At 54.7% G+C, this 15,847-nt stretch overlaps 1 protein-coding gene across 2 annotated transcripts; it reads right to left on the bottom strand.

Moving 5' to 3' along the window:
- Nucleotides 1–4,486: 4,486 nt before the first annotated feature.
- On the bottom strand, nt 4,487–15,223 carry IFITM10 (interferon induced transmembrane protein 10). Of its 2 annotated transcripts, none has more exons than XM_008644283.2 (3): nt 14,614–15,223; nt 13,164–13,578; nt 4,487–4,716 (listed from the first exon to the last, which is right to left on the bottom strand). In XM_008644283.2, the coding sequence occupies exons 1-3, from the start codon at nt 14,721–14,723 to the stop codon at nt 4,567–4,569; spliced, it is 675 nt and encodes a 224-aa protein (XP_008642505.1). In that variant the 5' UTR covers nt 14,724–15,223; the 3' UTR covers nt 4,487–4,566. The 2 variants fall into 2 exon arrangements, with proteins under 2 accessions (XP_008642505.1, XP_017582115.1); XM_017726626.1 differs by having other exon boundaries at nt 14,546–14,624.
- Nucleotides 15,224–15,847: the final 624 nt, after the last annotated feature.

Raw genomic sequence — 15,847 nt, 5'->3', positions numbered from 1 at the left:
TCATCTCACATGTATTACAGCCCATAGATAAAGGAGAATTGCGGGGTCATGTTTACCAGCCAAACCCAAACCAGTTCACCCCAGCTAGGACTCGATGCGCGGCTGTCTGCAAACTGGCTTGGTGGCATTTGTGCAGAGCTGCCATCCCCGAGCCCTGCGTGGCAGCAGGGGCAGAGGCTCGGGTGGGCACTGAGACTTGGCGTAAGCACAGCAGGGTTGGCTCACACGCACTGCCTGGCTCCCAGCCACCTTTCCCTGCCAGCGTGGAAGGTAAATGTCTACCGGTGCCCGGGCCCTCGCCTGACACACATGTCCCGGCTGGCACAGAGGTCTGGGGACCCGCTCCTGGCTGGTTTTAGGAGCCACCCTCACCTCACGACTGCTTCTTGCACAGGCCAGCGCTTGCAGGGGCTCGCAGCTCCCCGGTGCTGGGGCTTGGGGCCGCGAGTCCCGGAGAAGCGTGGACGGACGTGCGCCCCTTGCTAGGGGCAAAGCGCCCGGAGCTCCCGGCCCGCCCAGAGGCCGCGGAGATGGGCGGTGCGCTGCCGGCTGCGGTGGAGCGGTGAGAGAGGGCCCTCTGCCTGCCTCCCGCAGCCTGGCAGCTCCAGCTCGGCTCGGACACCCCGCTCTCTGCCGCCGTGACCTCCTCCTGTGTGCTGGCGCTGCCTTCAGGGTCCCCCCGCAGCCATTTCATCGCGGGGCTGGACGAGCGCCGTTCCGCAGCATCGCCTCCCCGGACGAGGGTGTCCCTCAGCAGCCTCGGTGGCCTTTCCCCAGAGTCACCCCAAACGCCTTTCAGCTACCAGGGGCACAAAAACAGCACAGGTGTTTTAGGCACAATTGCACAATGTCGCCTAACAGGGAACAGTCGCTCCCCACGAGCTAAACAAAAAGGAAAAAGCAATCCTCATCAAGCTGTCAGGCCCAGTTTCCCGAAGGAATACAATTAAATCTTTAAACGGCAACGTGACCGTCAGTTCTTCCCCATCTCAAAAGATGCTTCTCAAGCTGCGTTCGGCTGTTCCTCTCTTCCACCCCCTCCTCACAGTTTTCCTTCCCGCCGCGGAGTGCAACAGAGGCTGCGGCTTCGCAGCCAAAAAAAAGTGCGATTTGGAGAGCGCGGCGCGACGTTGTGAGTGGCAGAAGTGAAAAGGCAGAGAAGCAACTCTTGAAAGCCTGCCTTCTGCCGCGGCGGGTGTCAGCCTTGGCAAAACCTGAACTTCCAGAATTTTCTTGCAAAATTAAAAAAAAAAAAAAAAAAAAAGCAATTAGAGGACCTGTCGGATTTGGCTGCTGCTTTTCTTTCCTTTGTTCCCTCAAAATGAAAAAAGTTCTTTCTTTCCCTTAACACCACAGTTGGTGCAATCTGGGATGTACTTGCCTGACAGTATATGGGGATGTAGTTTTGCTGTCTCAAGCTGGGGTTCCCTGACACTGACAAGATGAAAAATGGATGCTGAATACCTTGATGCTGCTGCACTTGGAAGACCCATGCATGAATAAATGATTTTTTTTTTTTTTCTCCTAAACAAGCTTGGAAATCTACGGGTTCCCATTTTTTCCTGCATTTTGGGGGTGCTTTCCTCCTGTGGGCTTGGAGGAACTCCATTAAAATGAAGGGGAGACACAGAGAGACGAGGGGAGAGCACAGGAGCTTTGCTGCCCGACAGCCCAGAGCTGCAGGTGGAGTTGAGGCAAGGGCTGTGGTGGAGCTGATCATATGCTGGGGTCCGTCGTTCCATCCTTCAGGCACAGGGTTTCTGCATCCTCTTGCTACCCTGTTCTTGTCTGTGGCAGGTCTGGGTGCACCTCCAGCCTGCTGCAGCACAGCGACTTCACCTCCTACAGCATGGGTAACAAACAATAAATATGATGGCTACTAATAATAGCCCTCCCTCTCCATCCCTGATGGGTTATACATGCAAAAGATGCTGCCGAGTCAGTTCAACATTCCCCCTGGTTTATTAAACCAGCATCCATTTTCCTGCAGATAAGATGGTCCGTCAGGGGAAGGGATGATGATAACTCATTTGTCACACTTGTTAAGTGTAGAAAAGGCTGGCTTTGGGTCACTTCCAGTTTTGTGTCAGCTCTGCCTTTATCTGAGCAGCCCCATGCCTGCATGCCAAGCAGGGTGGCTCTCTCCTGCCTAGCACAGGAGATGGGAACGGTGGCATTGTTCCTGCAAGATTTACTGGAGCTGGGGGTGGTGTCTCAGTGCAAAAGCACTTGCAACATGGCTCACAGGAGTCCCAGTTCATAGGAATGCACTCCTTATTGCAAGAGATGCCATTGGTCCCTCAGGTATCTATGCCTGCAGCCTGGAACCCCTGGCACTGCACACATGGCAACCCTGTCTGAGATATCCCCCGAGCCCATCCAGCTCCACTTGTGTTTGGTCTGCAAAGCTTGAGAGGTTTGATGGGGAAGGATACCAAGCCAAGACCTTGGACACAGCGAACGGGAGCTTGGTGCAGGTACAGGGGGCGGGAAAAGGGGTTACAGCCTGATCTCTGTGCCTCTCCTAACCATGGAGGACCTGGGGATGGTTGGTCTGGGTCTTGCCTAGGGTAGCACTGTCCCAGCAGGATATAATTTGCTCCAATTACCAGGTGCCAGTTCAGGGTGGCTGCAATGTGAGTCATTTTGGCTCTACCCTCTTTGGGGGCATTGCCATCATGACAGGCCACCTCCTTCCTCAGCCTGGGATGAGGACTGGCTGTAGCCCTTACATGTGTTAGGATGGCCATGACCACTCCGGTCTTGCTTCAGGGAAGGGAGCAAGAAGCAACCAAGAGAGGCTGGGAAGAGTATAGACCTCTGGATGAGTGATCACAGAGCAGTTCATGGCTGAGATACTTTCAGGGCACCATACATTGCACTGCCAACTGAAACTTCGCTGCAAAACAGACTCCTGATCTGGTTTGGTATGGAAATGCATCCAGTGAGTGAGGAGCAGGGAGGACTGCAGGTCTTCCTGCCCATAGCTCCCTTTATAAATGAAACCCAGGATGGGATGAAGGTGTGGAGACCTGAGCAGGAAGGAGGTGACGTCTCATGATGCTTTCAGGAAAGCATCTTCATGATCAGTCTCCACATCTCACTATGGCACATCCCTCACTGAGCACAGCCTGCTGATTTAACCATGCACTCAGCAGATGATGAAGTGTCCCATGACAGCCTGTCTGCATTCCTCATCTCTTGCTTCACCTTTGCTTTCAGGGTGGGTGCAAAGGTGGATCCTGGTGCCTTCTCCTGGCTCCATGGCTGGTCTGCAGTGATTGGTGCCCCTTGGCATGAGGTCATCTTACAGCTGGAAAAAGATGAGGCAGCTGTGGCACATGAGATGAGATGAAGGGTCAGAGGGGCTGATAGGCTGTATTTTAGTTCTGGTCTTGCCATTAATTTATGGGTGTTTTCAAGTCAGGGTGTGTTGATTTGCAGCACAACAGGCGGCCGCAGGCAGCTATCGGGCAGGGCTCTGAGCTCCTGCCTATTTCAGTGGCAAACGCACGTCGTCTCCGAAATCTGGCTCTTCGTAATGACCCTGGGAAGTGCTGCAGTAGCAGCAGGTTCAGACTGCAGCGATTTATTTCTCTCTTCAACGTTGGTCCTAGCAGGGGAGGGGGGCCCTGCCTGCTTGGCTGCCTTTGCCTGCTTGCCATAGATCTTCCATCAAGGAAGTCACCGAGGTCTCTGCTCTTAAATCTGGGTCTGCACTCTCCTTCACGGCTGCATGCGGCCCTGACCTACAGCAGCATCCCTCACTCCTGCTTTAAATCTCTCCCGAGCAGCTGCTGGTGACATTAGCATTTTCTCTTGCCAGCTCATAGAGACCAGGAGCTCAGCCCTGCTAAGGAAGGAATTAGCCCAGCAGCATCACGTATCAGAGGTATCTTTTTATTGACTGTTTACAGAAATACAGTAGCACTCCACTTAGGTGGCTTAGGCGAGTTCTCCAGAAGGTGCCTTCCTTCTCAGCACTGCTGGGAGATCCCAAGGAGAAACCTGCCCTTTAACACTTTGGGGCTTCTCTGGAGGCTTTGGAGCTCCCCAGCATGAACTTCCTAACACCTTCAGCTCTCCAGGGGTTGGAAGTTGTCTGAACCAGTAGATGAAATTCAAGAGAAGAAAAGGAAAAGAAACCCCCCACAAGCTGGGGGTGGTGGGGCGGTCTGAACACACCTGATATGTTGTGAGCCAGCCCTGCCATGATCCCCATCCATCACTGTATGTGTCTCCAGCTCCACAGGACCCCCCTGCTCCCCAGAGCTCAGCTGCCTGCCACCAAGTGTGCGTAGCTCTGGGCTTTGCACGCTCTTTTCACACAGCTTGTTGGCCATAAAATAAATAAAATAAATATTTCTTGGTCTATTTTTCTTCTTGTACATGTGTAAGAGTGAGACCCTTTCCTTCAGCTCTTCACATACCATTTCAGGGCAAGAAGGGTATGCTCAGCTGGGCTGATAAACTAATTTAACTTTTATTTATGTACCTTGCTACAAGAAACGGCAGACACTTCGGGCGTAGAGGCATTTGGGCGGCAGCAGCTGCTGTTGGCCTCACTCAGTAGTCAGTGAGAGGGTATCGCAAGAAGATGAAGATAAGGATGATACAGAAGGTGGCAAGGGCTGAGCTGGTGATGTTAAAAAGCCGGGCTGTCTTGGCATCTTCAACTGCTCCATTTAAGTCATTGAGGAGTTTCTTATCCCGGACCTGAGACAAAAAGATAAATAAAGTAATTGCAACACATATGAAAGACATAACTTGTCTCAAGCAGCAGCCACAAAACCCAGTGCAGCTGTACGTGGTTACCTGTACAGCAGATGAGGGCTGGGCTGGGCCTCTTTGTATTTGAGCACGTCAGGTGCCATAAAACACCTTGAGGTGAGGTTTGCACCCCATCTCTGCTATGGGTTGAGCTTGTGAAACCAAGCACTGTAATACCTGTGGGCTGGAAATTCCTGGAAGCAGAGAAGACCTGAAAGAGTGACCCATTGCTGTTACCAACCAGGCAAACCAGGGCCCCATGGTCCCCGGAGTGGGGCAGTGCCATTTGGAGCCTGAGGGTGCACAAAGGAACTGCGATGCCATTGTGCACCCCAGGCACATGGGCACTAAAGCACACTTCCCACCGTGTCACGGCCCCCTGGCCCTGCAGGCCCTGCAGGCTCAGCCAGCCCAAAAGGGAGAAGGCTGGCTGCAGTTTCGGTGTGCATCCCCGTGCCTCCGCCTGCACTGAGGGGCTGAGCGGGTGAAACCTGGCATGGCACGCTACTGCAGCTCCCGGGCTGCGCACGAGCCTCCAGCATATTAAGTAGTCCTGGGTTAATGAGTTCCTTTCCTTTTGCAGGTCTTATGCGGATTGTGTAGCATCCCTGCCACAGGCAGTTTTCTATTCTGACAGCACGGTCTGCTCCCTTCATTATGCTGCAGGCTGGGACTTTTATGGGCTTTCCTTGGGACAGCTCTGCAGTGGGCGATGATTGTGCACATCCATGTCACTGGCCTGTCCCCACCTCCTCCTGGCTGCCAGGCAGTGCATGGCACTGCCAGGCAGCAATGCCACTAGCAGGCATTACCGACGTACTAGCGACAGCATTACCAGGCAGCAGATGGCACTGCAAGGCAGCAGATGACACTGCCAGGCAGCAATGGCACTACCAGGCACCATGTGGCATTACCAGGCAGTGGATGGCACTGCCAGGCAGCAGAAGGCATAGCCAGGCAGCACATGGCACTGTAAGGCAACGATGGCATTGCAAGGCAGCAGATGGTACAGCCAGGCAAGGATGCTGCAAGCAGGCAGAGATGGCACAATGAGGCAGTGAATGGCACAGCCGGGCAGTGACAGCACAGCCAGGCAGGCAGCGATGGCACGGCCAGGCAGCTGATGGCACTGTCCACCAGCAGCAGCTCTGCAGTTTGATCCCAGCAGAGGAGGGGTCAGACTCCATTGCTTCCTAGCAGGGATATGTCCCTGTCCCCAGGCTGCCCCTTCAGCCAGCACTCAGCAGACTCGGGCAGCTGGAGCCACAAGGATGTGGGACAAAAGCACCAGGACACTTGACTCTCATCCATTTCCTGTATCCAAGCGGGGTGCTCAGGGTGTGGCAGGGCCTGCCCCATTGCCCGCTCTTGGGTGGGGGCTGTGGGGAGCAGGGCTGCGAGCCCTTTGCCTGCCCTGCTGCCAGCAGTGAGAGCCCCGCCGGGCACTGCCGGCCAGACACCGGATGCTGGTGGCAAGCTGCAAAAACCTGCACCAGAGTCAGACCGAGGAATATTAAAAGGCTTTTATCGATCAGGAGCTTTCCAAAAAGACTCTGCGACGGATTCAGACCACATCTTACGGACTTTTCTCTCCTCCTCCTGCAGCACTTACCCACGGGACTGTCCTGAAAGCCTTCTGCAACTTGCTGGACATGGGGAAGGGTTGCTGAACCCCTCATTCCCACTGAGTCATGCTGGTTCATGGGGCATCCAAAACTGCATCTCAGACCCTCAAGCAGCACTGCTCTTCTCCATCACACCAATGAGGACCTCTCTGCACAAGCAACCCCTGATCTTCTGAACTGTGGGTAGGGAAGCTGCTGTTGGCATGAGGCCCATAGGATCTGGTGCTGGCAGGCACATAGGCAAGAATGAGCCTTTTTTTCATACTTGTATTAAATCAAACGGTGCCAGGTCTCAGCCTCTTGATGTGCCCTACTCATGGGAGCTTGCAGCTGGAGCTGGGGCCATCTACCCATTGCTCTGCTGTGGAGTGCTTAGCTCACCATCCTTCTGGGATTGAGAAGAAGGGACAGTCACAAACTGCATGTGTCTTTGGGGCATGCTTGGCTGGAGCTCTCAGCAGAGGAGATGATCTCTGGGAAGGCAGCAAGCCAGCAGCACGGGAGCCCACATGCCTTTCTGTGTCAGCTGAATGTCTGGCATGACTCACATTTGAAATTATTCAGTAAGTTTTAACATCCTCCCAAAACCCCTGGGCTCAGCAGCACCAGGCATTTGGCACCTCCTCACGAACTGGTGAGAAGCCCCAGAGGGGCTGGATTCAGGCCAGAAATCCCGATTGCTGCTCCCAGCAGACTCTTTGAAGCTCTTACACACTTCCCTCTTCCCAGCGGTGGGGCTGCTTCAGGCAAAACCTACATGGAGCAAATGCCTTTTGCCCCATCCTCCACTGCAACCCAGTGCTCTTTGCCACAAGCAAGCTGGCGTTTGCTGCCAGTGTTTGCCAGGCAGACAGAGGTTTCTCCAGCAGACCTGCACAGCCAGCACACCGAGCTCTGCAACCCTCCCACAGCCAAGCTGCTTTACCTTTGTGAGGCCAGTTCCTCTTGGCCCCAGGAGCTCCCTCCTGCTCCTCACCTCCTGTTCCTCCTGTCCCTGGGGCGCTCTACAACCCTAATTTCCATGCTCAGCCTTCTCCAGTGCTCCCAGCAGCCTCTCCCAGTAGCATCTCCCATCTGACACCAACTCACACTCGTGACCAGTGCTTTAGCCCTTTCCCACGACACACTTCAGCAGCGCCTCTCCTTGACTTTCCCATGGCTCTCCCTTTGGCCCTGCTCCTGTCGTGCTGCATCTGTGGTGAGGGGTGCCTGGGGCTGCCCTCTCCCCAGTGACACCATTCCCTCACAGTTCCTTTTTTTTTGTTCCTTCCATCTCTTCTCTTTCCTGTTGTTTGGGTCCAAACAATGGTGCAATGGCTGCCTTTGACTCCTACCAAAGGACATCCAGCTGCCTCCTCTCCCTGCACCTCCAGCTGGTTCCACCCACACATTCCTGCCAACCCCTGTGGCTTCAGTGGTCAGCCTCATGAAAATCATCCCTGATTGCCCATAATCGTTTATATTGAAATGGAGCCTCTAAGTGCCAGACAAATGCAAGGGCCCCTGTGGCACAAAAGTGCAATGAAAAGGAGTTTCTCCTTACAAACCACTCACAGCTCCAGCCTCCCACATCTCTCCAGGGCAGCCTCGCCTCCTCCTGCATGGCCTTGCACCCCCAGATGCTTCCAGATGTCTCCCTTTAATGTCCTGCTGTGGCAACTGAGCCAGGCTGTGGAGGAGCTCTCCTGGAGAGCAGGGAAGTGTTTCAGCTCCTTCCCTGCTTTGTCCTTAAGGAGACGCTGGTGTCTTCCTTATAGCCCAGCTTCAGCTTTTCCTATCTTCATGCTCCTGTGGCCACTGTCATCATAATGTGCTGGCAGCTGGTGCACGAGTTTCTGGGAGCCCTGGAAGCTGATTCCTTCCATGGCCAGAGAGATTAATCATGGTGAGGGACAGGTCCTCAAGGTCACAAGGCTGAACCCCCACCCCAGACCCAGGTGTGGTGTTTTCTTAGTCACAGGCTCTTCTCATCACTTTGACCCTTCTTACCTTGCCTAACACTAGATGGGGATTTTTGGCCCTGCTTTGCAGTGAGATGATGGGTGTGAGGATAACTACATCTGCTGACTGGGGTTTCCCTGGGCACCTCCAAGCACTGCGTGGTGGCCACCTTGGAGTTTCCCTCCTGGACAAGGCAGAGCTCACCTCTGATCCAGGCTGGCAACTTACACAATTTCTTTCTTCTTCCATGCCTGTCCTTACATGAAACACAGCCAGCTTTTGTGCTCTAACATGGAAACCTTTCTCCTCTCCTTTCCCATCAGCAAAAGGAAAGGTATGGCCTTTCTATCCAACCATCCCTACTTGCCTGTCGCCTCCCTGCTGCTCACCTTGTCTTCCAGTATCTCCATCTCACTGTCCTCTGCCTCCAGTGTGCCAGTGCCCAAGAGTTCTTTCGCTCCTCCCTCTCATCCCTGTCCTTTGTTTCCTTGGTTTTTTTCTGCTTCCTCTCCACGTGCTCCCCTTGGCTCCTACCACCCCACTGCCTTCCCCAGCAGTCACCTCCCCTCTCTCTGCCCTGAGGATCAGCCCCTCTCATTTTTGGGAGCAGCAAACTTGCTGCTCTAGTAAAAAGTGCTGCCTCAGCTTGCAGAAAGAGACGAATGGTTTGTTGATAACGAGTCTAATGAGGCTGTTTTTAAGGCAAGGCTGGAAGTCCACAGCTGGTTGTCAGTAAACCCATTTCTATGCAGAGCTCCATGTCCCTACACAGAAGGAGCTCTGGAGGCGATCCTTGGATTTATTTGCTCTGTGGATTGCTCAAGAGCTCTCCAGCCCACGTGCCTCCACCACACCGGCACTGGCGTCACGGGACTGTCACCCCTGCATTTCACCCACCTCCATAAACCATTGCTCCTTCTGAAAAGCAGGGTGAGAGCCTGCCTGAGAGCTCGGGTGTGGCAGCTTCTCAGGGTTAATAAATAGCTGTGGATTTGTTCTGGTCCGCTTCAACTCAAAACAAGGAAGATCAACAAGTGGCAAGAGGGGAAGGCAGTCGTGCCCACAGCTGTGTGCTAAGGGCTGGGCAGAGAGTGGGCAAGAGAACTTGGCATACTTCCATGACCTCAAAGGGCAAGAAAACTCTGCAAGCAATGCTGTGGGCTGCTGGTGAGGCTTAAAAAGCCAGCAAAGCTCCTTGGCATCTTCATGTCTATAGAGCCACAGCGAGGCATCCGTACTGCGGCTCATCTGAGATCCCAGCTCCTCTGATCTACTGCCTCATGGCACAATGGGTACACAGAAGGACTTGGCTCACCCCGACAGTCTCCAGAGACGAACCTCTGAACAACTGAAGTGAGATCTCCTGCCACCAGGCACTGATGCATCATTCATTACCACTTGGAGCTGGGAAAGGGGAAGGGAGGGAGCTGCTGAATATCAGACCACAACATTTGCTTCTGATCAAAACCAACTGAATCCAAAGTGTTGCTGTTGGAGTGATACTTTTATCTGTGCTGGGCTGGGGTTAGGGTTACTTCAGGTTTTCTAACTTCTCTGTTCCTGCTGTTGATCTCTTCTCCCCCAGCATCCAGCACACACAATTAGATGCGAATGCCTTGCTTGCACTCCGGGAGACTGACCTTGAGAAGCTTGAGATGTTAGAAAAGACCCCTGGAGGGATACATGAGTTGTGTGACCCCATTGCAGCCCAGCAAGCTGTGTTTGCTGAGGATCTGGCCTGCTATGGGGGTAAATAAAGATGAGGCGTGCTGGCACGGTCCTGCTCAGAGTTCTTGGCTGTGACATCTGTCACACACAGAACCTGCCTTGTATGTCAGTTTCTGCCCTCACCTGACTTCATGTGTTTCTTTCTTCACAAATTCTTTGGTGCTGGGGTGGGGGATTTTGGCATTTTTTAGTAAATGGTTGTCACCATGAAATAGCATTTCCCTGCAGAAAGAAATCTAGAAGGCTGTAGCTAGCATGCAAAAGGCCAGGCAGACATGCCTGTTTTCCCAGATGTGACTGAAACCAATAAAATAGGGCATGAGGAAGGAGACAGCTTTACAGTAATATTCAAGTGCACCAAGGGTATATCTGTCTTCCAGTGTGGGCATTATGCTGCTGAAACCAGAGAAAATGCTAGGGTGTGCTAAGATATATACTGACACATCTCATGGACTTGGGACACAAAGGAGATACTGCTTTATTAACAGTATGAATCTGTCAGATGCAGGTGACCTTTATGACAGGGAATTGAAAATGCTATTTCTGATAGTGAAAATTGTAATTCTTGAAGTTGCTGGATGTTTCAGTTATTCAAAGGAAGTGTAAAAGCTGTAACCCAGCTTAACTTAACGGCATCAGTGCACTGATGGCCCTTGAGGAAACCTGTGTGGCTGAGGGCTCTGCTGTGAGGGGTCCCAGAAGAGGCTCAGGGAGGGGAAGGTGCAGCTTCACTCCTCTCCCACGTACGTAGAACCTTGGTCAGTCCCTTCAGAGCACAGACATGCTAGAAAGGCCAGACTTAAATGCCTACTGCTCAAATGTCTTTACATTTAATTGCAGAGAAACAAGAGAAGTCTGTTTAAAGGGGTATCTGTCCTTAGGGCATTTCTTGCTCCTGTTTTCTCTGAACTTCTGGGAAAAACATTATTGACGGTGAAAGAGAAGAAAACATGCTTCTGGAGAAATAACCATAACACCCAGCCTGGCTGGGGTGTTGGGAAGATCCCTGCAGTAATGTGGGTAAGGAACACAGCTGCCTTTCTGAACATCCCAGTCTTCCCCAGGACAGACCTGCTATTGCCCCAGCATCTGCATTGCCTCTCACCACCCACCCCAACAGCAGCTCATGACAGCACTCCGCATCCCTTCAGCCACTTGCTAGCTTTGTCCTCTGCCTCTGAGGGACATTTTGTTTCTATTTTCCCCTTGCCACAGAGTCACAGCCACTGGGGAGCTCCAAAACCAGAGCAGAGTTATTTCTACCCGCTCAGTGCTACCTCTGTTTGGGTACCGCGGTTACATCCCATCAGCTACCGCCTTCTCAGCCTGAAAGCCAAGGCTTGTTTTTGACAGCCATCTTCTATTCTCCTTTCTCTGATTTGGAGCAAATTTGCCCATTTGCCTTCCCTCACTACTGCCTCTTCTTTTCATGCTTGAGTTTGTGTCCTCTAGATCTTTGCAGACAGATGCCGAGCCTACGCCTCTATTGTGGTGCAAGGCCCTGGGTTACTTCTGGGCTTTGCCTTTCCTTCCACCCCATGTCAAGGATAGTGAAGGGTTCAGCCTCTAAAAACTTTGCAGGTAGCAGACACTACTCTATCCTGTCACCTGGGGATGGGTCAGCCCTGTCCTCAGGCTGTCCTCCCCCCACTGCTGCAGCAGCAAGGGACCACATGTACCCAGACAGTCATGGTAGTCTCTTCCACAGGAAAGACGTCAATCGTTAAAGGCAAATACAGACAGGAAAGGCTTAAAAATAAGGAGGAAGCCAGTTTTTTCTTCCCTTGCTGGATCAAGGTGTGGGGGGTGCTAAGGGACTTGCTCCCCCCACTCACGTAAGGCTGCTGCTGACTGGATTTGCCCTTTACTCATGGTGATGCTTTGCCCCAGGAAGATTTAAGTTATTAAGTGCCTCACTCAGGCAGCAGCAGAGCCTCCTGCACAGGCAATGGATGAGAGCTCGCCTCCCATCTTGGGGAACGAGAAACTGAGGCAGGCACCACAGGGCCAGTGCTGGGTGAGCCCAGGACACGGGGCCACAGACTTGTCCCTGAGCCTTTCTGATGGAGACCCTGACAGCGTTGGGAGCAGCCTCCTTGTGGTGCTGGGTGCTCACAGTCCAGCTCACAGGAGCTGTATGGGTTTAATTGATCTGCTTCTGTGACAAAGTCCGTCTGCACCCTGGCCTTCCTCTAAATGCTGCCTGCCAAAACAAATCAGCCAGCTCCTCTCCGGGCCACCCAGCCGCCCCAGGCTCTCTGCACATCCATTCAGTTAGTTTTGCATCTGGCAGGCAGGGAAGGGGAGGGCAGCCCAGGCCCCTCTCTCCTGGCAGCTGCCAAGGGGCTGCCTGTTTGCCAAGCACCATCCCTGCCGGGCTGCTCTCCCCTGCAGCTATCAGGAATAATAACCTGGTCCCATTCCCATCATGGGCTGTGCTCCACGCCATCACTCTCTCCAACAACACAGCTCTCTATCCCTCCAGCCCCGACACTGTGGGAAGCCCCCCACACTCTCTTCCACCTCCTCACCATTCCCATGATGCTGGCAGGTCTCCAGGACTTGTTTTGGGATTTATAGGGCTTGGGGTGGGGGAAGCTGGCCACGAGCTCTGGTGTTTTAATTAGCGAGAGGGCAAGAAAGAAACAGGCAGGATTGCCCTGCACTTTGTAAGCTTCTTACCCCCTGCAACTTGCCAGCTGATGGCTGATCCTGGCTGGCTGCTTCTTTCTGTTCCTGCCTGACCATCCAGTGCTGCTGGGTCCTCTCCTGATGATCTCTACCAGCCAGGATCCCGAATAAGGGACCTAGTGCCAGCGTGCCTGCAGGTGCAGCAGCAGCCAAGCCAGCCCTGTGTTGCCTGCTTGTCACCCTGCCGCCACGGTACAGAGGAGCCTCTGAGGGTACCTGGAGCAAGTGAAAGCACCTCTTCCCCACCTGAAGTAACATCCCAGGCTCCTCAGCTCTTCCCGTCCCCATCCCCATTGTCTGCAACCTCTCATTTAGGTGGCAAAGATGTGTTTCACATCAGGCACAACCCCCAAACGCTTCCCCCCTGCCCGGTCGCCCCTTACCCCGTGCCTCGTGCTCAGTACTCACTTTCAGTGAATAGGCCAAGGCGATGAAGCCGAGGCAGCAGAAGTTGAGGTATACAAAGTTGAAGATAGACCAGAGATAGTAGTCGTTCACCTCGGTGGTGTCAGGATAGATTTCGATGACAGTGGTGGGGTTGGTCATCGTCTTCTTCTCCACCGAGTGCTTGCACGGGACCGCTGGCCGCAGACTGTCCCCTTTGCAGCTCTTGCTCTCCATGAGATAAACGGCAGAAGAAGGAGACAGGATGGGCGAAGCTTGCCGGAGAGCTGGGGGCTTGGCGATGCAGGCGAAGCAGCCCTGCGGGGGGCCTTGAGGGGGTCTCGGGGTCCAGGCCACCCCCTCAAAGGGGCATGGCGGGCCCAAGGGGGGGTCCTGTGTCCTCTCCGTGGTGGCTGCCGCGGCGTCACCGCGCTCTGCCCTGGCAAAGTGAAAAGCCCCCCCGTGAAAAATGGGGGTGAGGGGATGGAAAGGCTGGGGGCAGGGGGAGAAGAGAAAGGGGGCAAGGAGCAGACAAGGGGAGACGTGGGGGGAAGGCAGGAGAGAAAGAGAGGGACCGGGAGACAGAGGAGAGAGCGGGGAGAGGAGTGAGGGAGTGGGCAGAGGAGAGAGGGAGGAGAGTAGGGCAGGCAGGAGGGGGAGGAAGGAGCACCGCTACACCCGGGGACCACGACGCCGCCGCCTCGGCGCGGAGCTGCCGCCGGCCCCGGCCCCGCGGCGGGGGCAGAGGCGCGGGCAGGGCGGGCAGCATCCCTCCCCCTCTGCCACGGCCTCCCCCGCCGCTGCCCGCTGGCCTGCGTGACCCGCGTTCCACTCACCACGGGGGAAATAATCTTTTTTTTTTTTAAAAAAGGAGACAAATAAAAGCAGAAAGAAACACTTGGGAGGCGCCGGGGGGCTGCGAGGGAGTTGCCAGCCGGCCGCGCTGCAGCCCCCCGCAGCCCTGCCCGCCCGCCTCTGTCTGTCGGTCTGTCGGGGCCTTCTCCTTTCTGTCCCATGCCGGGATGGGAGCCGGTGGCTCGGCTGCGGACGGAGCGGGTCTCCCGGTGCGGCAGAGCAGCCCGCCCCTCCGCCCTCCCTCCCTCCCTCCTTCCTTAGTGGAGTGGGTATTTGGGGGGGGTTTTTTCTTTTCCTGAGTCCTAGTCTCTGCGGGATTGCAGATGTGATTCCATTTCCCGGTCCCTTCCACCTGCCAGCAGGTTTCCCATACCCCCCTCCCCCGCCCTCCTTGTTTTTTTTTTTTTTTTTTTCTTTTTTTAGGATATCGTGGCTGGAGAGGAGGAGGAAGAGGAGGAGGGGAAGAGAGGATGAAGACAGATGATGGGAAAGGGGATATTGGAAGAAGTTCCCCTCCACCCTAGCTTTGCAAATAGGAGAGACTAGTCCACCTCTGGCTGCCCGTCCGTCCGTCCATCGGTCTCCTCCGAAGGCATCAGGAGAAGCGAGGGATACTCACAAGGAGGGATGCGGGGAGTCGCTGCATATCCGGCTCAGCACTGCCTCCGGCTCGGCTTCCTCGGCGCTGGAGTTGAAGGAGGAGGGGAGGGCGGGGAGGGGGGCACCCATGGACTAGGGGTGGGCAGGGACGGAGTTAGGGGATGGGAAGGTCAGCCTGCAGCCCCCTCTCTCCCCCCGAACATGCTTCACGCAGGAGAGCTCCTCCGTGTCTCAGCCTTTCTCCTCGTGTCCCCCCCACTGGGACGTCACCTCCTGCTTGGAGCATCCTGGTATCGCCCCGCTGGAGAAGGGCATCTCCTGGGCCCCGGCCCAGAGGCTTCCCCGAGCATCAGAAGGGGATGCTCGGCCCTGTTCTCCCCATTATCACCCACAGAGACCTTTGCAGCGGGGACTCGCTGCAGTCTTGTTTGCGGGTTCACTCCTATGGACCTGGGTGAAAAACTAAAACAAGTGTGTCAGGAGTGCCTGGGGAACCGGAATTAACAAGGGGAGGTGGTGGTGATGCAGTGCTGTGGGGAAAAACGGGTTCTGATCTTGAGGGGATGAATGGAAAGGGGATAAATCCTGTGTATGAGGTAACAGATCCTGCTGGCACGGAGCAAATCCCAGTGCAGGCAGGGGTGGGAGCACTCCGGCAGCAGGATCCACGGCATGTGGCTGCTTTGGGGGAGGGGGGTGGGGGTGTCATGAAGGCTGGTCAAGCCCGGGAGGATTTGGCCGTGCCCAGGCTTAGCACAGGATCAGGGATGTGCTTGCTGCCTCCCATTGTTAACACTCTGGAAGCTGCATGGAATCCCAGTCCTAGGGTGCTGCAGTAGCGTCCCCCCAGGGACGTGATGATGGGAGAGCAGCTGGTGCCGTGCAGGGACAGCCTGCAGGTCATTCAGGAGGATGCAGCCGTGGCACAGGGAGGGTGAGGACAGAAGGACACTCCATGTCCCCCCGCAGTGACATAGCCTGGCGCAGGTGGCCTTGTTGCAGCAGGCAGTTCAGCTGTGGCGCTGGGGAAGGGTAGCAGAGAAATCCCCAGGGCAGTGGAAACACGGTGGGTAAAACAAAAGTTTGTGTGAGCAGAAACTGCAAGAGAAGGGAAATCCTCTGGAAATGCCTTAAGCCTACCCGCAAAGTGCTGAGCTAAGAAATAAGGATGTAATACACTCAGCTCTTCACAGGCAGGTTTGGCTCCAGTGTAGGGGCACCCATGCCGTGTTCATCCCCCTGGGCTGGTGTGA

This window comes from Corvus brachyrhynchos, unplaced genomic scaffold, assembly GCF_000691975.1.
Source record: "Corvus brachyrhynchos isolate BGI_N302 unplaced genomic scaffold, ASM69197v1 scaffold62, whole genome shotgun sequence".
Lineage (NCBI taxonomy): Eukaryota > Metazoa > Chordata > Aves > Passeriformes > Corvidae > Corvus > Corvus brachyrhynchos.
This window is presented reverse-complemented; position numbering and strand designations above follow the sequence as displayed.

Bases quoted from the DNA above. Each gene is read 5' to 3' on its own strand.
- IFITM10 (XM_008644283.2), bottom strand. From the start codon at position 14,723: ATGGGTGCCCCCCTCCCCGCCCTCCCCTCCTCCTTCAACTCCAGCGCC. The intron at 13,579-14,613 runs GTGAGTATCCCT...TCACTTTGCCAG, and splicing joins GACTCCCCGCATCCCTCCTT to GGCAGAGCGCGGTGACGCCG. The intron at 4,717-13,163 runs GTGAGTACTGAG...TTTTTGTCTCAG, and splicing joins CCTTGGCCTATTCACTGAAA to GTCCGGGATAAGAAACTCCT.